Consider the following 24,794-nt stretch of genomic DNA (forward strand, 5'->3'; position numbering starts at 1 on the left):
ACACGGAAAACATGAATGGTAGCTCTTTCAAAGCTGTTTCTGTTCAGGTATCAGGCTGTGCAGGGACAGTTTGCCTTTCTGGTTTGGAAAACACCTTTCTATCCATCAGACAGTTTGCTTGCAGTTCAAATTTAGGTACATACAGTCTTATTTAAATCAATAGCTCTTACGCAGTTGTAGTTCTGAATGTGAAAATAATTGAGATCAACTGCATAATGTTCACATATATAGGAAGAACACTGTAGCAAGAACAATTTTCCAAATATATTGGAAAAGGGTGACAATGGAATTATGTGGCAAAACAAGTTAAGAAATCTCCCAGAAGTTGAAGTATTTGGAATGGCAGAGAGAAGCATCTCCTGGACCCTTTATGCACTGGGGACTTCACTGCCCCAACTCCCGTGCAGGAGTACAAATCGGGGCAGATGAGGTGCACCAGGTAAAATGCTCCTCCATGTAGGTGCAGGAAGAGGTGGGCCAACCTGCCACAACTAAAACTCCAGCCTGCAGCCCAGCATGAAACCTCCAGTGCGTAAACGGTCCTGGGGACACGGTGATGTATTTAAAGGTGGCCTTTTTATAGGCACAGTGTGTTCTGCCTTCATGCAAGACTAGATAGGAAGTCAGAGCTTTATGCTACAACCTATCATTTCTTCCCTCACCCCAATAAAGGTTGTGAACATCATGAATTGCAAACTGCATGTGTAGTGTCAATTACATCAGTTACAACTCATAACGTGAATGAGGTTTGATATTTGCGGTTTGAGTATTGCTCGCAAACGTAGACTGATAACTCCATTCATTATGGATTCTTAAATACATGCAACTTGAACGAGTACTAATACATGTAAAGCATAAATGCTGCATAATCTCATTTGGAGTGTGTCAGTTACTTCAACATTTGGATGTACTGATGATTTAATCTGTTAAACAATTGGAAATGTGCTTTATTTTTGCAGTCCATTATTATTGTTGTTTTTACAATCTTTTCCAGACGGCTGGCTGGCAACGACCTTGCATTTATTCATCCGAAGGCCTTGTCTGGGTTGAAGGAACTCAAAGTTCTGTAAGTAATCAGATTTCAGAGCTTCACTGGATAGTTCTGCCCTTTCCTGCTCAGTCAGCATATTCACTCACACTGTAAGTACATACAGCTTACAGTGGTGAGGGTTCTGAATTTCTGGACTGTCCTTAGTAAGATGAAAAACTTCATTAAAACTGTTTTTTAAAAGTAATTAACAGAGGAAAGGTAGAATATCTCTACAGTTACGTTAAAATGCTTATTGCTGCATTTAATTGAAATTCAGGTGTTTGATACAAAGGCTGTACATAAAGCACTGTCAATTTGAACTGGAAGAAAATGAAAACTGCTCAGTGTACAAGAAAATTAATGCATAATAGCCTGTGTGATTCTCCTCCCCCCCCCCTCATGCCCTAGGGCTGACAGGAATGTGTGTGGTGGGCCTGCTGGCCACCAGGATTAAACAGAGCCGGGCCCCTGTAACTTTGTCAACACTGCAGGGACACTCAGGCTCTGACCACCTTCATATCTGAAGACAAACTAAAACTGACCAGGCTCTTACTGCAGCAGTTAACTGTTCACAAAGAGGTTGTACAGAGTAGACTCAGCATGGTTCTTTCTCAATGGCAGGTATCTATTAAGCCAAGGGGTTTTCCATACATGTCTCAAATTCTGGATTGGACATTAGAGCCTTTGGATCAGTGTATTACTCTGTAGACATTAGAGTGCACTTCTTCCCACTTAAAAATCCTGACACATCTTTGTGTTAGGTTCTTGGAATGGGGTAAGTAGAGAGAGGAAGATATTATATCTATGTAACATCTATGTAAAATTGCTGGAAGGAGTCACCTGGAGATCTGGGCTGATCTGCCAGCAGTATGCAGATGACACCCAGTTCTACCTTGCACTGCCAGCAGATCCCTGGGAGACTGTGGAAATTGTGAACAGGAGCCTGGAGGCAGATTTGGAATGACTGATTCCTAACAAGCTGAAACTTAATCCTGACAAAGTATAGGTGCTACTGGTGGTGGTGGTGGGGGGGGGGGGAGGTCTGACCCAGGTTATCCCCTGTTTGGATGCAATTGTAATCTCCTTAAAGGAATAGGTTTGTAGCTGGAGAATGCTCCTGGACCCTGGGCCTCCTGCTGGATAAATAGATACACAGGGCAGCGGTGGCCAGGCTGCCTTTCAGCAGCTATGGTTGGTGATCCTGCTGTAGCCCTTCCTAGACAGAAAAGATCTTACCGCCATAGTGATAACATCTAAATTAAATTATTACAGTGTGCTTTATGTGAATCTGCCCTCGAAAACTATCTGGAAGCTACTATTGGTACAGAATGTTGACGCCAGAGTGTTGACTGGATTTGGTCAAAGGAGCCATAGCACTCCAGTCTTATTTTACTTCTACTGTTTTCCAGTTTAGTTTTAGGCTCTATTTATCATGTTCGCAGTAATGACTGGGGAAGGCACTGGCAAACCACCCCGTATTGAGTCTGCCATGAAAACGCTGGAGGGCGTCACCCCAAGGGTCAGACATGACTCGGTGCTTGCACAGGGGATACCTTTACCTTTACCTTATCATGTTCGCATAGATCTTTAAAGCCCTATATGAGCTGGGACCAACATAAAGGACTTCCTTCTCTCATATGAGCCTACCCACTCACTCCAGTTATCCTCGGAGGCTCTACTTCAGTTGCCCAGGTGGTGACCTGAGAAAGGGCCTTTTTCATTGTGGTAACAAAACTTTGAAACTTCCTCCTCAGAGATATTCATCTGTCTCCTTATATCTTTGTCCTTTGCTAGCATTAGATGATTTTTGTGTTTTGTCTAGCATACCTGAAACAATACTTTTAGGCCCACCAATTGTTGTTTGTTTAAGTGGTTTAAATTGAATTTTGTATTTAACAATATTTAAATTGTTTAAATGGTTTTTGAATTGCAGTCATTTCATTTAGAATTGCAGTATGCAGAAGGAAATAGGGTGTGTATAGTAGTATGTGTTTGCGACCAAGAGAGTCTTCCAACTCTGTTTATACTGTTGATGTTCCTTTACAGCACTCTGCAGAACAACCAGCTGAAAACTGTTCCTAATGAAGCTATCAGGGGACTAAGTGGACTACAATCATTGTAAGTTCTTTTGTAAATTGTTAGTGCCTGCATCTGTCTGGTTTCTGATTTTTGAAGGCAGATATGTCTGCCTTCTGCAGCTGTAACAAATTTGACAACACAGCACATGCAATTAAAACATATTTGTTTTAATAGGTATTGCTTGTACTCTTTACAAATGTGTACCATTCTTACATACTACATTAATAGAAAAGCTTATAGTGTATGAAATACAGGTATGGGGCATCCAGCATAGGATTGCTACAGATCTTATTTTTTCTCTTTATTTTATTTTTGTGTGTGTGTGTATCTCTGTATGTGTGTGTGTGTATACACACACACACACACACATACAGAGAGAGAGAGAGAGAGAGAGAGAGAGAGAGAGAGAGAGAGTATAAAATAGGTATACAATTAGATTGAATCCTATACTGATGCAAAAGGAATGAATTTATGGAGCTGATTTTTCCTGTCTTCTGTGCCCCAGTTTTGCCTCCCCATCATCCAGAAAACTGTTCCAGACTTGGGTGCCCATGTGGGAAAGGGTAGACTAGTGCCAGAGAGGGCAATTGTAGAAATATTTCCGTTATTCAAATCATGGAAGAGTTCATATGGAGGGAGAAGATTTCTGCTGATATTCCCTATTTTGGCTGCAGCCTCCATCCCACCCCATTGGTCTAATATTGTTCCCTAATGTTTCCCAGCTTGCATGAGTGACTTTTTGAAGTTGTTTTGGAGCTCTGTTCATGGTAGTGTAGATTCCAACCCTGATTAGTAGTTCAGACATAGCTTATCATCTTGTAAAAAGAAAATGTAATTTCCTTTGTGATATCTGTGATTTTGATTAACCAGCCAGGTTACCTTATGGGCTGCTTTAGTAGAGGAGAAAATTTGGAAATCTTTGGGAATCTTTCTGCATTTATGCTGACTTATTCTGCTCTAAATAAAGATCTTAGGAGCTTTACTTAAGTGTATTACAGCAGTCCAGCCAAGAGTTTACCAGTACATGAATGCTGGTCCATTTGGCAACAAATATTGTCTTGGCAACCTGATCTTGAGCACTTTATATCTGGAGAAATTTCAGAGGTAATCATTCTACACAGCCTAAAGGATTAGTCGAAAAACAACATAAAACTCTTTGATGTATCTATGCTATATTAGGAGAAGTTGACCTTTGAGTAAAAATTTCTTCCAGAGAAAAATGCTTTGAAGATCTATGAGATGTGTGATCGTTATCTAAAGCAAAAAACACAAATAAAATGCAAGAAGATTGTGGCTGTATTAAAATGATTTATGTAGTTATGTCAGTCCAAAATCTTCAAGTTTAAACATTACCTAGCAGCTGGTTTGGTTGTATTCCTGACTTAACGTGAAGGAAGTTTTAGAGGTTGTCTTTCATGGTGACCAAATGGATTTCTCTTGTTCAGAACAAGATTCATAATAATTTGCTGTCTTTTCATTGCCTTTGACTTAAACACAGGTGGCTTAAAAAACAGCAGATATTTTCAGGGCACTTTTCATACCTCTATGAGCTCTTTTTACAAATAGTTTTAAAAAGTTTTGTAATGAAAGTCTGCTTTTAAATACTCCCTTAAATTATTTGAAAGGTGTGTTCACTTCATCAGAGCTGCTAAAATGTTAGCAAAAACTAGGTAATATGATACCAGTGGCATACCTTTTTATTTAGCCACACTTTAGAGTAACTTCCTAATAACAAACAGGGAAGCCTAATTAATGATTTGTAATATAATCTGTGAAATGACGTTGCAAACCAGATTTATCTACTCCAAAATGTTTATGTTGGCAGATCAACCTACCAGAGTGCTTTCATTGGAGGAAGCCTTCCCCCACCTACTTTTCTATTCCCCCCCCCAGGTTCAAAAAGGGAAGAATGGTTTAGGTGATGAAAGAAGCTGACCTCTCCTGTAGTTAAACTCCCTGTCAGATTTATTGAAGGTAGCGCTTGTTTAGCACAGGTAGTAGCTATAGCTGTAGACACATATTTAACCAATCCATATTGTGTTTTATAACGATTTTACAGACAGAATTGGCAAATGGCCCCTCGTATCTTACAAATGTAATCTGTGAAGTAGTTTTGTAACAATATAAATATATCAATTTGCCCCCCTTTCTGGTTAATGTTGAAAAAAGTAGAATTATCTTTTAGCATTCTGCCCTTTGCCCTGTGTTTCTGATGAAGTAATCTCTGACGCATGAAAGCTTGTGCTGGACCTTTTAGTCTTTAAGGTGTGTCATTGTATTCCTGTTTTATTCTGCCCTTTGAGGAGGCTCTGATTTCACTGTCAATTGAATGAAAGCTTGACATGCGTCCCTCATATTTCCAAAGAGTTTACAATTACCATGTGTACCAGATTAGTCATTACACAAACATTTAGGTAGGTGGATAAATAGAAGCTGTTTATAGAATTAATCAATAGCATATTGGTCTTTTTATGGCTTAAATCATCCAGTTATATTCTAAGTGGAGTGTACACATTGTGTTTGCTTCAAATGGCATTTTCCAGGTGCACTAGATTCTTGGAAGCTTCATTCCAATTTAACATTTTACATGGTATTTCCCCCCTGCACCATCTTGGACTATACCACTATGGCCTTCTGGATCAGATCAGTGGCCCATTTAGTCCAGCATCCTGTCTGACACAGTTGGCAACTGTTCTTCTGGAGGGTCAAGAGCAGTGTAGAGGCTGAGACTTTAACTGATGTTGTCTCCTGACTTTGGGATTCAAAGGTTTAGTGCTTCTGCATGTAGAGGTTCCCCTTAGTCACCCTGGCTAGTAGCCATTGATTATCTTCCACAAATCTCTGTAATCCCCTTTTAAACCTGGCCATCACTACATCCTCTGTCAGTGAATGCTACATTTTAATCACCCTCTCTTCTCAATATGCTTGTTAACTTACAGTGGATTTGTTGTCATAGTCATAAACCTGTTGTTACTATATCTGCCTTATCAGTGGTTCCCTCTGAGATCTAACAGCTACTTTGCAACCATTCAAGTGATTTCCTTGTGGGTTTTGAAGTAGCACTTGAAAAGAACAGAGTTCACTCCAGACTCCAGTTCTCTCAAAGTGGCTTATGTCAAAGGCACACACTGAGATGTCTACTTGTTTCAATATCCAGAATTCACTGCTAGACTAATGCTGCTGGATTTCCTGAACTGTGTGAATACTATAGTAAAAAGCAAAAGAGATTGATAGTGCAATACTGTGCAGATATTCTGTAGTATAACCTTACTGAAATAAATGGCTTTAGAATGAAAAAAACCACATGGCATAGTACTGTTGATTGCAATCCACCACAAAGAGCAGAAGGTATTCCTATTATGCCTCTCAATGCCCCTCAGCCCACATACACATTCAGCATCCTTCCTTGTATCCCATTATATGCCTTACAAAAATTACTTACTTTCTTCACATATCCTTCACTTCTGAAAAGTTGTAACTGATCGTATAGCCTTTAGTTTCATGTCTGTGTATTCTCTTACTTTTCTGTCTGATTCTTTTTCAGTGAGTGTGGGTATGTACTAGAGCGTGCATAACAAAACTGTTGAGCAAAAATATACATGAATACATTTCCCAGAGAGCTCTCCTCTGTCTACACCAGGGGTAGTCAAACTGCGGCCTTCCAGATGTCCATGGACTACAATTCCCAGGAGCCCCCAGGGGCTCCTGGGAATTGTAGTCCATGGACATCTGGAGGGCTGCAGTTTGACTACCCCTGCTCTACACCAACCACTGAGGAGCCCTGGCCCAAAAGAAGTACATCTGGCCTCGTCCAGGGCCAAGGCTTTCTTGGCCATAGGCCCCACCTGGTAGAATGAACTCCCCTTACTAAGTTCCCCTTAGTAAGTTCCACAAGACCTGCAAGCTTGAGTTCTTCCACTGGGCCTTTGGTTGACATCAGTCAGGAAACTCTCAAAAACAACTAATCGGGCCTCTCTTCCCCTTCCCCCCCAATCACCCACCACCTTCTCATCTTTCTAATTGTGAGAGTCTGCAGAGTATAAAGATCAGCTCCCCAGGCAGAAAGGGCTACTTTGGACAGGGTTGTGGTAGAGAAGAAACATTTAAGGCCTCCCACACAGGTTGTTGTTGAATCGAAAGACTTGAGGCCCACTGCACAGAGTTGTTGTGCAGATGAAACAGTAGACAAAAGAACCTCCTAAACAGCATCCAGTTTCGTCTGCAGAATAACGCTATGCAGTAGGCCTCAAATCTGCAGAGCGTTGCAAAGAAGAAATATACATGGCTTGGCTGTGTCTAACCCCCAGCCAGAGCAGCATTTTAAGTGAGAAGGGGCTTTTCTGTGGCCTCCCTGTCAGCCAACTGTTTGGCAGAAGGGGAAAATTCCCCCCCCCTCAAAAGGAACGCCCTCAGACTCCCCTGCGTTGCTCTTGGAAACACCTTCCTCCCCTCAGTCAGGGCCTGTCAGAGGCTCCTTCGCAGCAGGCCTGAAGGGAGGGAGGGGGAGGGGGAGGGGGAGCACTCTGCAGCCTCCTGCCAGCTCTGTCAGGATTCTGAGGCAATTTACAGTTGGACATGACAGTTAAGACAGCCTTGGGGCGAAAAGGGCTGGCACAGCCTGTCCAAGCCTCTGTTCTTATCCCCCTTCGCAGCCCTATTGACCTCCTCTCCCTGTGGTGGACAGGAGCAGATTTTCAGCGATGTCTCCAAATGGCCCCTGGCTGGGCTGGGTAGGTGGGCCCTGTCAGAACTTTGGCCCAGTCGGAACCTTGGTTTCCAACTGGCTGGAACTCTGGTCTATCCTGGTGAGGGCCCCAGCCATTCTCTGCCCACTTAGGCCTTAGCCTTTTATATTTATACAGCTACAGCTGTATAAAGATACTAGTAATTAAGCCCGCTGTATGCCGAATACAGCGGGCGCTAGAAACTGACCTTGTCGGGCGGCGGCTCTCTGCCTAAGTAGTGGTCCCCAACCTTTCTGAGGCTGGGGACCGGCACGGGCCGCGCCCGGGCCGCGCCCGCGAGCCGCGCCCGGGCCGCGCCCGCGAGCCGCGCCCGGGCCGCGCCCGCGAGCCGCGCCCGGGCCGCGCCCGCGAGCCGCGCCCGGGCCGCGCCCGCGAGCCGCGCCCGCGAGGCGCGCCCGCGAGCCGCGCCCGGGCCGCACCCGCGAGCCGCGCCCGGGCCGCGCCCGCGAGCCGCGCCCGGGCCGCGCCCGCGAGCCGCGCCCGGGCCGCGCCCGCGAGCCGCGCCCGCACATCGGGCCGCTTGCTGGCAGGGCCGCTGGTGGACTGTTTCTTCCTGGAACCGGGAGCGGCTGCGAGGACGGCGGAGACCATTGTAAGTTGGGGGCGAGGGGGTGGTGCGCGGGGGCTGCGGCCTGCGTGGGTTCCCTCGGGCGTCAGGCCAGGAGCAACTGCGAGCCGCGCTGCGCGCGGCTCGCAGTTGCTGGGGCTGGGAATCAGAGGGAGCAATCGGCAGGCGCTTCGCGCCTGCCGATTGTTCCCTCCGATTGTCTGTCATGAGGAAGGGTCCAATCCGGACCCTTCCTCATCCCGGACACATCCCGCCCCAGAACGCCTTACTCTTTTATTTAGTCCGTGGCGCCCGTGGCGCCACGGGCGGTGTTCAGATGGTTCCGACTTTGCTGTTAACTACCCTGAGAGGGCAAGTCCAAGAGGAGTGGTATATAAATTAATTTATCTTTACACTGCTCCGCGGGAGCGGTATAAATAAAAGCATTAGTGGGGGAGGGCCCCTTTCCCCCGGTTGGTCCCTTCCCCCCGGACTGACAAGTGGAGGGCACAATCGGCTAGCGCAAAGCACCAGCCGATTGGGCCGACCGCTTGAAATGCCTCCCAACCCGCCCACCCCCCAAGCTGCGCCGCCTTCAGCCGACAGCTGCCATTACGCAGCTGCCCGCCAACAAGGCAGGTAGACACCCACCCTTCTCAACCCCCAACTCTTCCCCCCTCTCGCTACTCAATCCCGTGCTCTGCCGCCGCCGCTTCCCCACCCCCAAACACCCAGGCACCCACCCTTCTCGACCTCAAACTCTTCCCCCTTGTGACTCGCCCCCCCCCACCTGCCCAGCGAACCCTTTCTCCCCTTCCTTCCAATCCTGCCCCTTCCCCTTTCATGGCACCTTCCTTCCTGCCTGCCTCCCTCCCTCCCTCCCTCAATTTCTCTCTCTCCTATCTGTCTCTCTGTCTCTGCCTCTTTCTCTCCCTCTCGCTTGCTCTCTTTTTGTCTTCCTGCCTTTCTTCCTTCCTTCCTTCTATCCATCATCCATCCATCCACCCACCCCTCTAGCACCCGCTGTATTTTTTGTACAGCGGGATTAATATCTAGTAAAGATATAAATGAAATGAATGGCTGGTTCAGGTTGGTATCTTGATTTCCTTGAGAAGTAATAGAAAATCAGGTTTGCTGCTGTAAGAAAACTTCCCTCTTCGAAACAGTCCATATTTCAGAAGTGGGGAGAGTTTTCGTGTGAGCCAGAAAAGCAGCATCCACTTTTTCATCATGTCACTGATTTTATAGGCAATGCTATTTCTCCTTTCAAATCAGATTCTTGCAAGGAGGAGCACAGAATACTGAAGGCATGCCACAGGGTTGCTGTTCTCCCTCACATGCTGCTTTTTTAGGGGATGGAGATGGCTTGTCAGGGACCTGTAGTTTTCTTGGTCCAATTTGATCCACACTTGGGAATTCTGTAAAGCAGTGGTTCTCATCCTTGGGGTCCCGACCGCAAATGGGCTCACCTGGCCCCTTCCATGGGGTCACCAGGAGAAGTTGGTGGCAGCGGGTGGCAGCAGGTGGCGGGTGGCAGTGTGTAGTGACGGCGACCGGCGGTAGCCAGTGGCGGCAGAGCCATGACACGGTCCGCCTCAACGCCCCTTCCAGATTGTTGTGCGCTTGCGAGCTCACCAGCATGCATACGCCACCCCTGCGCGTGTGTGCATTACCCCCGCTGCCACCTCAGTTTGGGTCGTGGTGTTATGCCAGTTGAGAATTGTTGCTGTAAAGGAACTGCAACATCCACACTGCTGCAATTTTGGTGTAATTTGGTTGGAAATCAGGTATTCAAGCTTCCATTAAAAGCCCTCAAAGACTAGATGGATGGGGAAGGAGGGAGTTCTGTGAAGGAAGGGATATACTAAAATAAATTATAAGAATGTCTTTTGGGAAGAATGAGAGAGCATTGCTGCCTGAAGGCCCATTTGATATAATGGGAGTCATGAATGCCAATTGACTTGCATGGGCTCCGTTGGAATACATTACAGTATATAAAAGTTGCAATGAATATGAAGAAGTAGCATTGGTTTTTATACCTCGCTTTTTACTACCCTCAAAGCAGATTACAATTGCTCTCTCTTCTTTTCTCTACAACAGATACCCTGTGAAGTAGGTGGGGCTGAGAGAGCTGCTCTGACAGAACTAAGACTAGCCCAAGGTCACCCAGCTGTCTGCATGTGGCAGGCTGGGAAATCAAATCTGGCTCAGCAGATTAGAGGCTGCCACTGTTAACCAGTACATCATGCTTTCTCCCTGCCCCAGGCCCACAATGAAAGCCCCTAGAGTGGAATGGGATCTATGCCTAGGACCTGGAATATTGGTCCCCAAGACCATATAAACTGGGACTGCAATGAGAGCCTGCAAAGCACCGGTTCCAGTCCCAGTGACCATCATTTCATGCTGGAGGCTGCCATTCCAAGTCCAGGGCAGGTTTCTTTAAACCCTTTTCACATTTTCATTGCAAGTTTTGTGTGCTACAACAGATTTCAATGGAGATAGAGATTCCATGTTGGTCTGAAGCAACAGAACAAAGTTTGAGGCCAGCAGCACATTTAAGACCAGCAAAGTTTTACTTCTAAGCTTTCTTGTGCCTGCACATCTGATGAAGTGTGCATACACATGAAAGCTTAAACCCAGAATTATACTTTGTTCATCTTAAAGGTGCCACTGGACTCAGACCTTTATTATATTTCCTTGGAGTATATGCAAGTCAGTTGGTATTCATGGCTCCCATTTTGTCCATTGGGCCTTTAGACCTCTCCCATTGATCTCAATTGGCATTCTTGGCATTTGTTTTCGTACACACATATAGCAGCATACCTTATAGAAGAGAATATAAGGCAGAGGGATGTGCAAAGGAAGGTACTTTTACTTTGGGGGGGGGGAGACCATAAGGTAACCTTCATGTCCCTTCCCCTTTGAAAATATGGTTTCTCTGTTTCCAAAACAACACAGATTTGGGTTCTGAAACAGTAGTCCCCTACCACAAAATAAATTATCTTGGAAGCCCCCCAAACCCCAGATATGCAATTATAAATTAATTTTAATTGATGTGTAACCCTAGCATATACTTATGGCCGCAGTCAACTAATTCTGCAAACTCATGTTACTTAGATTTTGATTTAATGCCTCATGATTTTCAAAGAAATTTGATGTATGTTTTTGTTGGTGCTGCCATTACCTTGTTTTGCTTGTTTGACCTGATGTGAGAGTGAAGTATTAATAAAAATGGAAATTTGCTATCCACATATAAATGTATAGATCAGAATCGAAATTGGATTTTTTTAAAGTAATTCCATGGGGAATTATGAAAGCTGGAATTATGACAGTTTCATATGCATGCCATAAGGAACATGTATATACTTTAATGGATAGTAAAAGCAGATATTAGAAGCATAGAATCATAGAACCATAGAGTTGGAAGGGGCCATGCAGGCCATCTAGTCCAACCCCCTGCTCTATGCAGGATCAGCCCTAAGCATCCTAAAGCATCCAAGAAAAGTGTGTATCCAACCTTTGCTTGAAGACTGCAAGTGAGGGGGAACTCACCACCTCCTTAGGCAGCCTATTCTACTGCTGAACTACTCTGACTGTGAAAACTTTTTTCCTAATATCTAGCCCATATCGTTGTACTTGTAGTTTAAACCCATTACTGCGTGTCCTCTCCTCTGCAGCCAACGGAAACAGCATCCTGCCCTCCTCCAAGTGACAACCTTTCAAATACTTAAAGAGGGCTATCATGTCCCCTCTCAGCCTCCTTTTCTCCAGGATGAACATTCCCAAGTCCCTCAACCTATCTTCATAGGGCTTGGTCCCTTGGCCCCAGATCATCTTCATCGCTCTCCTCTGTACCCTTTCAATTTTATCTACGTCCTTCTTGAAGTGAGGCCTCCAGAACTGCACACAGTACTCCAGGTGCGGTCTGACCAGTGCCGTATACAATGGGACTATGACATCTTGTGATTTTGATGTGATGCCCCTGTTGATACAGCCCAAAATGGCATTTGCCTTTTTTACCGCTGCATCACACTGCCTGCTCATGTTTAGTTTACAATCCACAAGTACCCCAAGGTCTCGTTCACACACAGTGTTACCTAGAAGCGTATCCCCCATCCAGTAGGCATGCTTTTTATTTTTATGACCCAGATGCAAAACTTTACACTTATCTTTATTAAATTGCATCTTGTTCTCATTTGCCCATTTTTCCATTGTGTTCAGATCTCGTTGAACTCTGTTTCTATCTTCCAGAGTATTTGCCAGTCCTCCCAATTTGGTGTCATCTGTAAATCTGATGAGTAGTCCCTCCACCCCCTCATCTAGATCATAAATATGTTAAAAAGTACCAGACCGAGCACCGAGCCCTGAGGTACCCCGCTACTCACCTCCCTCCAGTCTGATAAAACACCATTGACAACAACTCTTTGAGTGCGGTTCTCTAATCCAGTGGTCCCCAACCTGCAGGCCGCGGCTCGATGCCGGGCCGCGAAGGCCATGGCGCCGGGCCTCGGCTCCCTCTCCCCGTCCCCCCCCCCCGCAGTAAAAAACTTCCCAGGCCGCAAGCTTGCGGACCGGGAAGCTTCTTACTGCGGGAGGGCGGGGAGAGGGAATCAGGGCCGGGCTGCGATTCGGCCGTGCATGGCACATTTGCGCAATGCGCGGACGCGGCCCGCGGGTGCGGCCCGATGCGCGGGCATCAACCGAATTTCCATGATCCAGCAAACCTGTTACTTGGTCAAAAAAGAAAACCAGGTTGGTCTGACAGGACCTGTTGGAGACAAATCCATGCTGACTTCCTTGGATCACCACATTGTCCTCCAGATGTTTGTAGATCGCTCCCTTTAATATCTGCTCCATTATCTTCCCCACAACAGAGGTCAGACTCACTGGTCTGTAGTTTCCCGGGCCATCCTTCCTCCCTTTTTTGAAGATCGGAATAACATTTGCTCTCTTCCAGTCGTCCGGGACATCTCCAGTCCTTAAAGAGGTCCCGAAGATGATGGACAAGGGTTCTGCAAGTTCTCCGGAAAGTTCTTTGAGCACTCTTGGGTGCATTTCATCCGGCCCAGTTCATCTGCCATCTCAAACTATGAGAAAATATTATTTGTTTACTATGCTGCTTGTTAATATCGGTAAATTCCCCTCCATCCTTTAATTTCACAGTAGTGTTGGCTTTTATTGTCTCTAAAATATGTCTTCCTTTCTTTACTAGATTCATATGCTTTCAGATTTTGTTGACTGTTCAGAGTTGCATTGTGCCTACTGAAATTACTGCATTGGTTTCAAATTATTTTCTGTACTCAGTTCATGGTGCTGGCTTTTATCCTGAAAGCCTTTAATAGTGTACTAGGTGGACTGTCAATCCTAGTGTAACACATATCACAAGTTTGATCATCAGTGCCTTCTTTCCATGCCGTCTTCCAAGCATCTAAAAATTGATGCCACTGGTTCTTGGGCTTTCATAGCAGTGGCTTCAATGTTACGAAATGCGTTTCATGAACATACCAAGAAAGCATGTACTCTTATTTTCTCTTCTCAATATGGTACCAGTATATCATATTGATAAATATTTCTTTTGTTGTTGTCCTGGCTTTGTTATTTATTTGTGGCTTTTTAAAAGAAATATGTATAATCTGTGGGAGAAAAAGGCAGGTCAATTTGTGTAGGTATAGTAGGCCCTTTCCATTTGCAGGTTTGTGTCTTGCAATTTAACTATTTCACAGTCCGCAGTCTGGTTGCCTCCCAGTGAGCATGGATTTTGTCATTCACGGTGGTCCCAGGAGTGGCTCCTCTGTGAATGGTGAGGGTCTACTATATGCTTTTTGGAACGGCATCTATACAAGAAGTTCTTGCTTAGAAAAATTATTATATCACTGCTCACAATGATGTGTGAACTTGAACATGTGGGAGGAGGAGGGTGGTGGCTTCCTTGAAACAAGCAGGCTGTTATCACTAAACATTTAATTTACCTTAATGTTCCAGTGCCAATATGTGCCAAACAACATTAACAAATGAGAACATACACACCTTTGACCACAGGGCATAGGATATGCAGATGTCATTACTTTTTAAAATTTTTGGCTGTCAGTGCCTGGGTAGAAATCTCTCCTTCTCTAGAAGAATTATCACAACTAAAATCTTCCTCAGTCAGCTCAGCAGTGGAATGGCTCGGGTCTAATTATGTCCTTTGTGTGGGAGATTAGATGGGCAGTACAACCTGTTCCAAGTTTGAGGGGAGGCATTAATTGGTACATATGTTTGCAAAATACAGGTAGTATTTGACCATGTACTTAGCTCTTATTAAATTGGACAGAAGCCATCTTCTGAAGGAAATAGTGTGCAGCGTACTCTCCCTTTTTGTGAATAACCTTATTTTTGCTGCTTTAATTGCTGTTTTACTTTCTCATTGCTGCTGGTCTTCTTTCCCCTCTGTAACAGTGTGGGACTGCTAAATTGTCTTTCATGTGTAGTGCAGCGGCAGGAAGGCTTCAGCATAGTGGGGTTGATTGTTTATCATTGCTGGTTCCACATAGTGCCTGGTATTCTATCAGTGCAGCCAACAGGAAGCAGAGTCTTAATCACTGCCACAAACTGTTTTTTCTAATCAGGCCCTGAGGCACTTGAAGCGGTGCTGTCAATGTTGATACTAAGTATCAAGAAGCCCAGAAGCAGGGCCCCCAAAGAAAATGGTCTGAGACAGTGGGAACTGGAGGAAAGGGTAGATGGAGAAGAAAATAAGCAAAGGGCTGGGAGATGAGTTGGCAAAACCCCGAAAGTAGCAGGAGTGACTTATTTTAAGCAAGGAGAGAGGTAGAAAGGAGAATTGAGTACTGCTCAGTAGAGTATGTTATTTGGGAGCACAGGTAGCTGAAAGAATTGGGACAAAGTAAGGTACATGAGGAAACAATGGGTAGTAGAGCCAGCATGGTGTAGTGTTTAAGAGTGGTGGCTTCTAATCTGGCAAGCCGGGTTTGATTCCGCACTCCTCCACATGCAGCCAGCTGGGTGACCTTGGGCTTGCCACAGCACTGATAGAGATTTTCTGACTGAGCAGTAATATCAGGGCTCTCTAAGCCTCACCTACCTCACAGGGTGTCTGTTGTGAGGAGAGGAAAGGGAAGGCAATTGTAAGCCGCTTCAAACTCCTTCTGGTTGAGCAAAGCGGCATGTAAGAACCTCTTCTTCTATTACTACTACTACCACCATCACCATCACCACCACCATAAAGTTAAGACCCAGTAAAAGGGTTTGGGGCAGGGCAAAACCTTTATACTGGGCTAGTGTTGCTATCTTTTGGGGTCAAACTTCCCTTGCTTCTGAAAGCTATATGACCGAGCTACAGATCAGTAGCTTTCTCATACTTGCCAGTCTTTACTGTAGCTTTTAATTCCTTCCTGTTGTGTAACTTTTGCAGGTGCAGGGTCCTGCCAGAAAAGGTAATAGAGATGAACGGGAGGGGGATAAATGCAGCTTTTGTAGGTGCAAGGTCCTGCCAGAAAAGTTTATAGCTCCATATACCCCTCAAGGACTAGAGGATCACGGATCTGTGGATAGACTGTGTATGTCTCCCTGGACTTGTGCCTGCAGCTTGACCATAATCATTGATGATTTCTGGTTTTGGCTGCTTTACAAGACAAAATGTATTGTCTGTGGCATTTATTATGAACAACCTTTCTAGCAGACTGTTTAAAAGCAAGCCTGTTCCTACTGTTGACTTTATTTGGAGCAAATTTCTGTCAATGCTGAGTTCAACTAAATGCAAACTTCTTAATCAGCGTATATTGAATAAAAATACAAAATGTTACTACTGGTTCTAGGGCTGTGGTAAAATACTTAAGCTAAGAAGCACGCTAAATACATTAACTCTGCAAGAAGATTTAACCTAGGCTTTCTCCCCTTTGTTGCGTTGTGTACATATTTCATGTGGAGAGAATTTTAAAATATAAAGTATGACTTAAGTCTCTTTCACAGCAGCACATGTTGCCCTGATTTTGAGAACAAGTAAATGAGCTTCCTATTTTTCCTTGAAGTGAAGAAATGGAAATCCATGAATTAGTGCAATAATCCATATTAGTATTTCCTCCAGTGTGAAGAGGGGCATGTTTCATTCCTACATTGCACAAGCAATGATGTAATCTTCTCTGGATCCTTGTTCTGGAGGAAGTCAGCATATAGATGAAGTAAATAAATAATAAATATAGATGAAGGGTGGGGAGGATAAATGGTAGGAAGATGTAGGAAAGGTGAGGATACGGTGATTGCCAGCAGGAAGGAAAGAGGAAATAGTGTGGGAAGGTAGGTACAGGAAAAAAATGGCATGCCTCTCACAAACCTTCCAGGTTGCCTATTGTGCAACTGGGCCCAGCCCAGTGAAAGGTACTGCACAACTGGGCCATAGTTTGCCCCGGTAGAGCCTGACAGCAGAGGGAAAACTGAAGATGAAGGGAGGGAAGCAAAAAAGATCGCATTGGTAAAAAAGGAGAGATGAAAGCAGGAAAATGGGAGACGTTATAGGAACTTAGGAAAGGGAAAGAGGAAGTGAGATAGTCTCCTGCTTGGGTATCTCTAGTAGTAGTCATCTCCCAAATGGATCCATTAAATTGCAGCTGTTCTCTCTCTTCAAGCCCCCCCCCCCCATCATGATCTTGTTCTGCACATTTGTAAAATGCTAAAAAATATGGGGACCTTCCTAATAGCCCCAGGCAGATTGCTGCTTAATGTGCAACCCACCAGCTGCTGATTTTACCTCATTACAGGGTAGCAACTTCAGAAGGCTTTGCTCTGATGAACAAAGCTGTTAGAACAGAACATAGAAGGAGAGGCAGTCCTACAATAACGTGGGCCCAGTGCTAGTCAGGCCTAGATTCAAATGGGTAGCCGTGTTGGTCTCAAGTAGCACACTAAAATCAGAGTCCAGTAGCACCTTTGTTGGTCTTAAAGGTGCTACTGGACTCTGATTTTATTAAGGGCTGGGTAAGTGATAGTTAGAACCTTGAGTTGATCAAATATATCATGGGATATGAGTTATCAATGGAAGCTATAGGATTGCTGTTAGGAATTTTTTGAAGCCAAGTGTTGTGGAAGGAGGAGGAGGAAGTAGGAGGCGGCGGTGGCTGAGAGAGCCCTGGTATCACTGCTCGGTCAGAACAGCTTTATCAGTGCCATAGCGAAACAAAGGTCACCCAGCTGGCTGCATGTGGGGGAGTGCAGAATCGAACCCGGCATGCACCAAACTGGCTCTCTATGATGACATAGAGTTCAGTAACTGGCAGGGATATATGCGGCAACTGCATGAAAAAATCCACCATGAAGAATGAACTGCTTCAAAAGGATCAGGAATGTGGTAGCCTTAATAAAAATGAATTTATTATAAAAAATCAGGAAGGGAAACTTGAATGGACTTGAATCTTAATCACTGAAATGTGATGATTTCTGATTCTTATAGTCATATTTATTGTTACCTTTGATATAAAAAAACTAACATGTAGCATAACAAGTAGACCGTGATCTTTTATGATACTGCCATAAGAATAATGTTCATAAAATATAATTAACATATAACAAGGAAATAATTTTCTCATTGTTGTGCATTTGTAGAAAACATATGATGACAGTAGTTTTAGATCTGACCCTTCCATACTAATTGTGACAGCAACAAAACCAAGACAGCTGAGGAAGAAGTAAGGGTTTGCAAATGTTGAGGGATCACAAAAAAAACAGGGAAATTCTGCTTTTTAAGTGATTCAAAAAGAAAAAGACAGTATCCCCCTCCCCCCCGTGGCCTAAAGATAACTGAATGTGCACCAAGAAACACGGAATATTGTGGAATATAGTTAAAGAGGAGAGTGAGAAAAAGTCTGAGATTTTATAGAATTGAAAAAGGGGAAATGATAGTGGAGATTGCCAAATTGTTAACCTGTTTATAATTTTTTACAGGTCTGTAATTTGTATTAGTTCTAATACTGAAAGTCAGTTTACGATTACATTTCACCAAAGAAAGTATTTAGCCTATGCTGACTCTAAGGTTATTCTGCCCCCTGGGCAACTGCATCCCTTGCATACTCTGGGTGTATCGAGCTGCCTGGTTAGGACCTTGCATCCTGTGGGGGAAAGGTAAATCGTTACTGGAGGAGCCCTTCCAATAGCATGTACTTAAATATAAATAAATATAAATATAACTATGTAATAATAGTTATACAAGAGCCTGTTTGTAATTTCTAGGTGTGTTAGAGCATGAGCACACCAGCTGATTGCCAGCATGCCTTGTATATGTAAGTTAACTGCTTTTCTTTTGAGTTACAAAGTTGTTCATTTAACTTCTCAGTTCCTACAGATCCTTCTGCGGTTTTCAAATGCCAACCTTTCTGATGATTTATTTACTCCCCCCCCCCTCGCCAAGAGTGGGTTTCATATATGTTGATAACCATATTGTTTCTTTTTAGGCGCTTAGATGCTAACCACATTACTGCTGTTCCAGAAGACAGTTTTGAGGGCCTAGTTCAACTGCGCCACCTGTGGCTAGATGATAACAGCTTGACTGAAGTCCCGGTTGTTCCACTAAGCAACCTTCCATCCCTGCAAGCCTTAACGTTGGCTCTCAATAAAATCACCAACATCCCTGACTTTGCATTTACCAACCTTTCAAGCCTCGTTGTACTGTAAGTCTTTGCCACTTGTATCTCATTAGATAGTTCATAATTAGGTTTACACAGGGCTTTCAGAGTAGAAAACATGCCACAAGTGTAGTTGAAATGTGTGAATGTGCTTTTGATTGAGATTGTCAGGCATAGCAGAGCGGTGCGCTTACACTGCTGCGAGTGAGAATGTTATTGTTGAAGAAGATGCTGCCAAAATCAGTTTTGACAGTACCAAACACCTGTTGGCATGAGAAGGCTGCCTTGAAATATAGCCTCCCCTCAAACTGTTCATTGTTGGCACATACATGATGTGAGAACAATTCATGTAGTCTCCTAGGAGCTGAATATTTATCTTGCCCAAGTCTGTAACATAGCAAAAGAAAATACAATGGACAAAATATGCAAAGTGAAAGTGAATAACCCAACATATAGGCACAAAGGATATAGTAAATTCTCTTATATTCACAATTAATTTTTAGTTAATTTTTCACAGACAAATCTTTAACCCTCCCCCCGCTCCGGAGGAGCGGGAGGAATAAAGGAGTAAGGGCAAGTGGGGAGGAGTTAGGGCGGGCCCTGTCCGGGATAAAAACTCGGAGGGCCCAATCAGGAGCCGTGATTGGGCCCTCCGAGTGTCACTCGAGGGCCAAGCAGCTGGTTGGCCCAGCCTCGCCTGGGCCGGCCGGGGAGTTGTCGCTCAGAGGAAGAAGCCTTCCCCAGCGGTAAGTCCTCCGGCCGGCTTCCCCTCGCCCAGGGAGCCTTCTGCCGGGCCCTGGGGCAGGCTCACCTGCCCTTGGGCCCGCCAAAAGGACACAAAGCCCACTCCCAAAGTCCCGAGCCTTCTGCCGGGCCCTGGGGCAGCCGAGCCTGCTCCTAGGCCCGGCAGTAGGCCGCAAAGCCCGCCGCCCCCGTCCCGAGCCTTCTGCCGGGCCCTGGGGCAGCCGAGCCTGCCCCTGGGCCCGGCAGTAGGCCGCAAAGCCCGCCGCCCCCGTCCCGAGCCTTCTGCCGGGCCCTGGGGCAGCCGAGCCTGCCCCTGGGCCCGGCAGTAGGCCGCAAAGCCCGCCGCCCCCGTCCCGAGCCTTCTGCCGGGCCCTGGGGCAGCCGAGCCTGCCCCTGGGCCCGGCAGTAGGCCGCAAAGCCCGCCGCCCCCGTCCCGAGCCTTCTGCCGGGCCCTGGGGCAGCCGAGCCTGCCCCTGGGCCCGGCAGTAGGCCGCAAAGCCCGCCGCCCCCGTCCCGAGCCTTCTGCCGGGCCCTGGGGCAGCCGAGCCTGCCCCTGGGCCCGGCAGTAGGCCGCAAAGCCCGCCGCCCCCGTCCCGAGCCTTCTGCCGGGCCCTGGGGCAGCCGAGCCTGCCCCTGGGCCCGGCAGTAGGCCGCAAAGCCCGCCTCCCCCGTCCCGAGCCTTCTGCCGGGCCCTGGGGCAGCCGAGCCTGCCCCTGGGCCCGGCAGTAGGCCGCAAAGTCCGCCGCCCCCGTCCCGAGCCTTCTGCCGGGCCCTGGGGCAGCCGAGCCTGCCCCTGGGCCCAGCAGAAGGTCCCAAGGCCACCTACCTTACTCTGTTCCTCCCTTCCTCCCAGCATTCCCTTTCTCCTTCCCTTCCTCCCAGCATTCCCTTTCTCCTTCCCTTCCTCCCAGCATTCCCTTTCTCCTTCCCTTCCTCCCAGCATTCCTTTTGTTTTTCCCTTTCTCCCTTCTTCCCTCTCTTCCATCTGCCTCTTTCTGGCTACCTGTTTCTCTCCCTCTTCTTCTGTCTCTATCTTCCTCCCTTTCTTTCTGTCTTTCTGTCTCTCTTTCTCCTTTTCCTCATTCCTTCACCCCATCCCTCTACCCATCCATCATGCTAGGGCCCGCTGTATTTTGCCCACAGCGGGCTTAATATCTAGTAGCATAATAAAGTACAACCTAAGTATCTGTTCACTGCACTATTAACACAAAAATGTTTTTGAAAAAAGTGCTTGTAAACAGAGCCAAGGGCCTTAAAGATACTACAATCCTCCCATTACTCCTGACAGTAGTTGGGCCCACCAGTTTCTCAGGTGCTTCTTCTAGGAGGATCAGGAAACAGTTACATAGCAGTGCAATAAATAATGAAATGGTAGATTAATTCCAATTAAAACAATTTACAGTGTTTTACAAAAATACTGCTAGGTTTTACATAATATTTACCACTTGTCTCTGAATTCTTTTAATGTGTTCTCAATGTGACAATCAAATACCAGCTGCAGCAAAGCAAGGAAATGTTTATAAGTATGCTTTTTAAAACTCTTAAGCCTCATAGGTAGTTAAGGGGAGCTAAAAATATTTACTATGCCAAAGTATAAAAAGTTTTAAAATCCCTTATTTCCTTTTGCTTTATTAGTCTTACTCTTTGGATTATGGCAGCTTGGAACCAACCTTTTGCCTACACATTTTATTTAAAAGAATTCAAAGACGGGTAAATCTTATGAAAAACTTTTTGTAAAACATTGTAAATTGTTTCAATGGAAATCAGTGTACCATTTCATTGTTTATTACACTGCTATGTAGCTGTTTCCCGATCACCCCAGAAGACGCACCTGGGAAATGGACAGGCCCAACTACTGTCAGGAGTTATGGGAAGATTGCATTATCTTTATGGCCTTTGGCTCTGTTTACAAGAACTTTTTTTGAAGGACATTTTTGTGTTAATAGTGCATTGAACATATATTTTTGTTGTGCTTTATTATGTTATTTGTCTGTACAAAAATAACTGTAAAATACTAATCGTGAATATAACAAAGTTACTGTATCATTTGTGCCTATACATTGGCTTATTTGCTTTCACCAAGTCTGTATAACATTCAAGGGATTGAAGCATTGAAGGCCTTCTTGTCCTGGCCTGCAGAGGTATTATTATTATTATTATTATTATTATTATTATTATTATTATTATTATTATTATTATTATTATTATTATTATTATTATTATTATTATTATTATATTTCAGTTTATTACCTGTCACTCCCAGATGGCCTGTGGCAGGTTACAACAGTCTAAATAAAATCCCCAATAAAACTCCCATTAAAACCCCAGACATAAAAACTGCATAGATCCAATAATCACAATACAAAAAGATACGACGGAAAAGCAATTCAGAAACACTATCTATTCCCCCAATAAGAATCTCATAGAGGGTGGTGGAAAGAGGGGGCAGATGGAACCCGCAGCCACCATACACATCACTCTATCCTGGAAGGGGGGCCATACAGATCTTCCTTGCCACGCTGGCCTCAACCTTAGACCTGGTGGAAGAGCTCCGTTTTGCAGAGTCTGCGGAACGCTGGAAGCTTCCGGAGCTAGAGTAATAGAGAAATAGAAAGTAGGCCTTTTTTATCATTTCAAGCAGCGTCAAATTAGAAAAGGGTTATGGTGATAAGCTTGGAAGAAGAGCAGAGCAGTTCTAAGTAAATGCATGTTAAATTCAAGCTGTGATTATAGAAGGGCCATGGCTCAGTGACAGAGCATCTTCTTTGCAGGTTCAATCTCTAATATCTGATAAATGGATATTTGTAGCAGGTTTGGAGAAAGAATGTCTGTGCTTGTCAGTAAGGCATCGTTAAGATATAGATAGTAGGCAAGGGTGTGGTTGTGTCCATTTTTAAAACAGGAAACAATCATTGCTTTGGTCATAATATGAGGACAAGTTATTTCAGCTCGCAGAGGGTTCCTTCATTATATGTAAGAAAGGGGGGGGGGTTGACCCAGTTAGTTTGCCAGTTCCTGTGCTGAACAAGTGCTTTTCTAGTTCAGTGGTAAAATGAGATGTGAGCACTAGCCTTGGATATGCTATATGAATTATTGTACATTTTATTAAGCAAACATTGGAAATTTAGCTTGTGCAAAATGATCGTTTCTAAATTTATTTTTTTTCCCCAGGCATCTCCATAACAACAAAATAAAAACATTGGGACATCATTGTTTCGATGGCTTAAACAATTTAGAAACTTTGTAAGTATTCCTCCTTTGGGGATCTCTAATTGGATAGATTTGTCCATGGGGTCGCGATGGGTCGGACACGACTTCGCACGTAACAACAATAACAACAACAAATTGGATAGAGCATATGCAAAAGAATTGATGCTATCAAATTAAATTTACAATTAAGACTTACAGATTTTAGTTAGCTTTATAGTTATGGTGATTAACTACATTTACTTACATATATAGATGTTTTGTTGTTGAATGTTCTTGTCACAACATGATTTGCCTTTCTTTCCCAAATCATTCTTTGTGGGTAGAACTTGTGTAGCAGCTGCAGAATTGATTTCAAAGGACTCCACTTGCATTTGTGTCACTTGTTCAACTGAGCTGCTTTTTGATTCCTTTCCTGGTTTCTCCTAACACAAAAGTGATAGGTGAGGAGAGATACAAAGAAGAACAGGCAGCAAGAGAAAGGTATAAAAGGAAAGATATTTTTGACCCTGTGCAGTAATACATTAAGGGGTAAGAGACTGATTGGATGTAGACAGTATTATAGAATATAGGGGGAATTCTGACCCCAATATACTGTGTGCTCCACAATCAAAAGTCTTGTGAAGTAGGTTGTGCCTAGGCCTGCTGAGTAACTGGACAATATGTTCATGAATTGTTTAGTAAGAAAACATAGAAACACAAAGTTCACACTTTGATCGCTGTCAGGGAGATGGTGGTAACTAGGTGTTAATAGCAAGTGTGAATAAGACCTACATAGTTGAAGAGGTTTATATATATGTATCTACAAAAATAATTAATATAAGATAAACAATATATTTTAAATACTGTGGGTTAGATCCTACAAATGATGAGTTCAAGGTGCTTACAGAGTTGGATTTTCCCATTCCCTAGAAGCTCACTGCTAGAAAATGCTGTATCAGAATTTCCCTGACAGCAAAGACTGAAAGTAGCAGATGAACTATTCCATGAACTCAGTGCTGCACACAGACAGAAGTGGACAGAAGTAACTGCAGATTTCAATTTCAGGCATGCAAGAAGGAAAGCCTGGACCATGTTGAAAAAACTAGTCCACCTGTCCTCGGATGAAATCTGAGGTAGCGTCAAAACATGTAGCTGCCCGACTAGTATCCCTGTCCAGAGCTCCAAAGGACTGAGATTTTACAATCAGGATTTTAAAAAAAAAAGGACTCCAGATTTTGGCCTCTTGTGCACGGAGGGGAAGGTCCGCATTCGGGGTGGAAGAGCGGCGGAGGAAATTACCAATAATGCATGGCGCTGGCAGCAGCCAGCTGCAAAGTCGACTTAGGCTGCCAAAAAAGCCGCGTTAGTGAAACGCGGAAGAAAGTGGAGCTTCCTGGGTGACCAGGGCGCAACCAGAAGTTGCGCTGGAGTGGCCGCGTGCATAATCAGGGAGGTCCGTGATGTACAGGGCTTCTGGGTGTGCTTGCTCTCTCCCCTTCCGTGCCCTTCAGTTCCGCCGGTAGGGCCGGTGCGTGCCATGGCCGCCCTGCTTGGCGGCCCAGTCTCGGTCAGCACCGCGCTCACCTCCCTTCCTGTTTGCTCTGCATCGCCGCCTCGTCGGCCGCTGCTTCGGGTTTTGCCACCATTGTGTTCCGTCCCGTGCATTTGCGGTTTGCCTCGCTTCTTCCTCCTCCTTGTTTTCCATGCAACTGCCAACTACCATTACGGCGGCCGTGCATAATAGGCCTTTGAAATGCATCTGCGTTGAAGACTGTGAGCTGTGAGAATTTAGATGGTGATGAGATTTCCAAGGCACTGAAGGACATCAAGAGCAGAAAAGCACCAGG

The 24,794-nt window shown here is 44.9% G+C and overlaps 1 protein-coding gene across 1 annotated transcript in view; it reads left to right on the forward strand.

Moving 5' to 3' along the window:
* LGR4 (leucine rich repeat containing G protein-coupled receptor 4) overlaps window positions 1-24,794 on the forward strand; it is a 119,817-nt gene that overhangs the window by 65,580 nt on the left and 29,443 nt on the right. The window contains exons 3-6 of the mRNA XM_077321980.1: window positions 995-1,066; window positions 3,077-3,148; window positions 18,844-19,059; window positions 22,930-23,001. Coding sequence (XP_077178095.1) covers window positions 995-1,066; window positions 3,077-3,148; window positions 18,844-19,059; window positions 22,930-23,001 — 432 coding nt within the window. The remainder of the gene's footprint in view (window positions 1-994; window positions 1,067-3,076; window positions 3,149-18,843; window positions 19,060-22,929; window positions 23,002-24,794) is intronic.

This window comes from Paroedura picta, chromosome 2, assembly GCF_049243985.1.
Source record: "Paroedura picta isolate Pp20150507F chromosome 2, Ppicta_v3.0, whole genome shotgun sequence".
Classification (NCBI taxonomy): Eukaryota; Metazoa; Chordata; class Lepidosauria; order Squamata; family Gekkonidae; genus Paroedura; species Paroedura picta.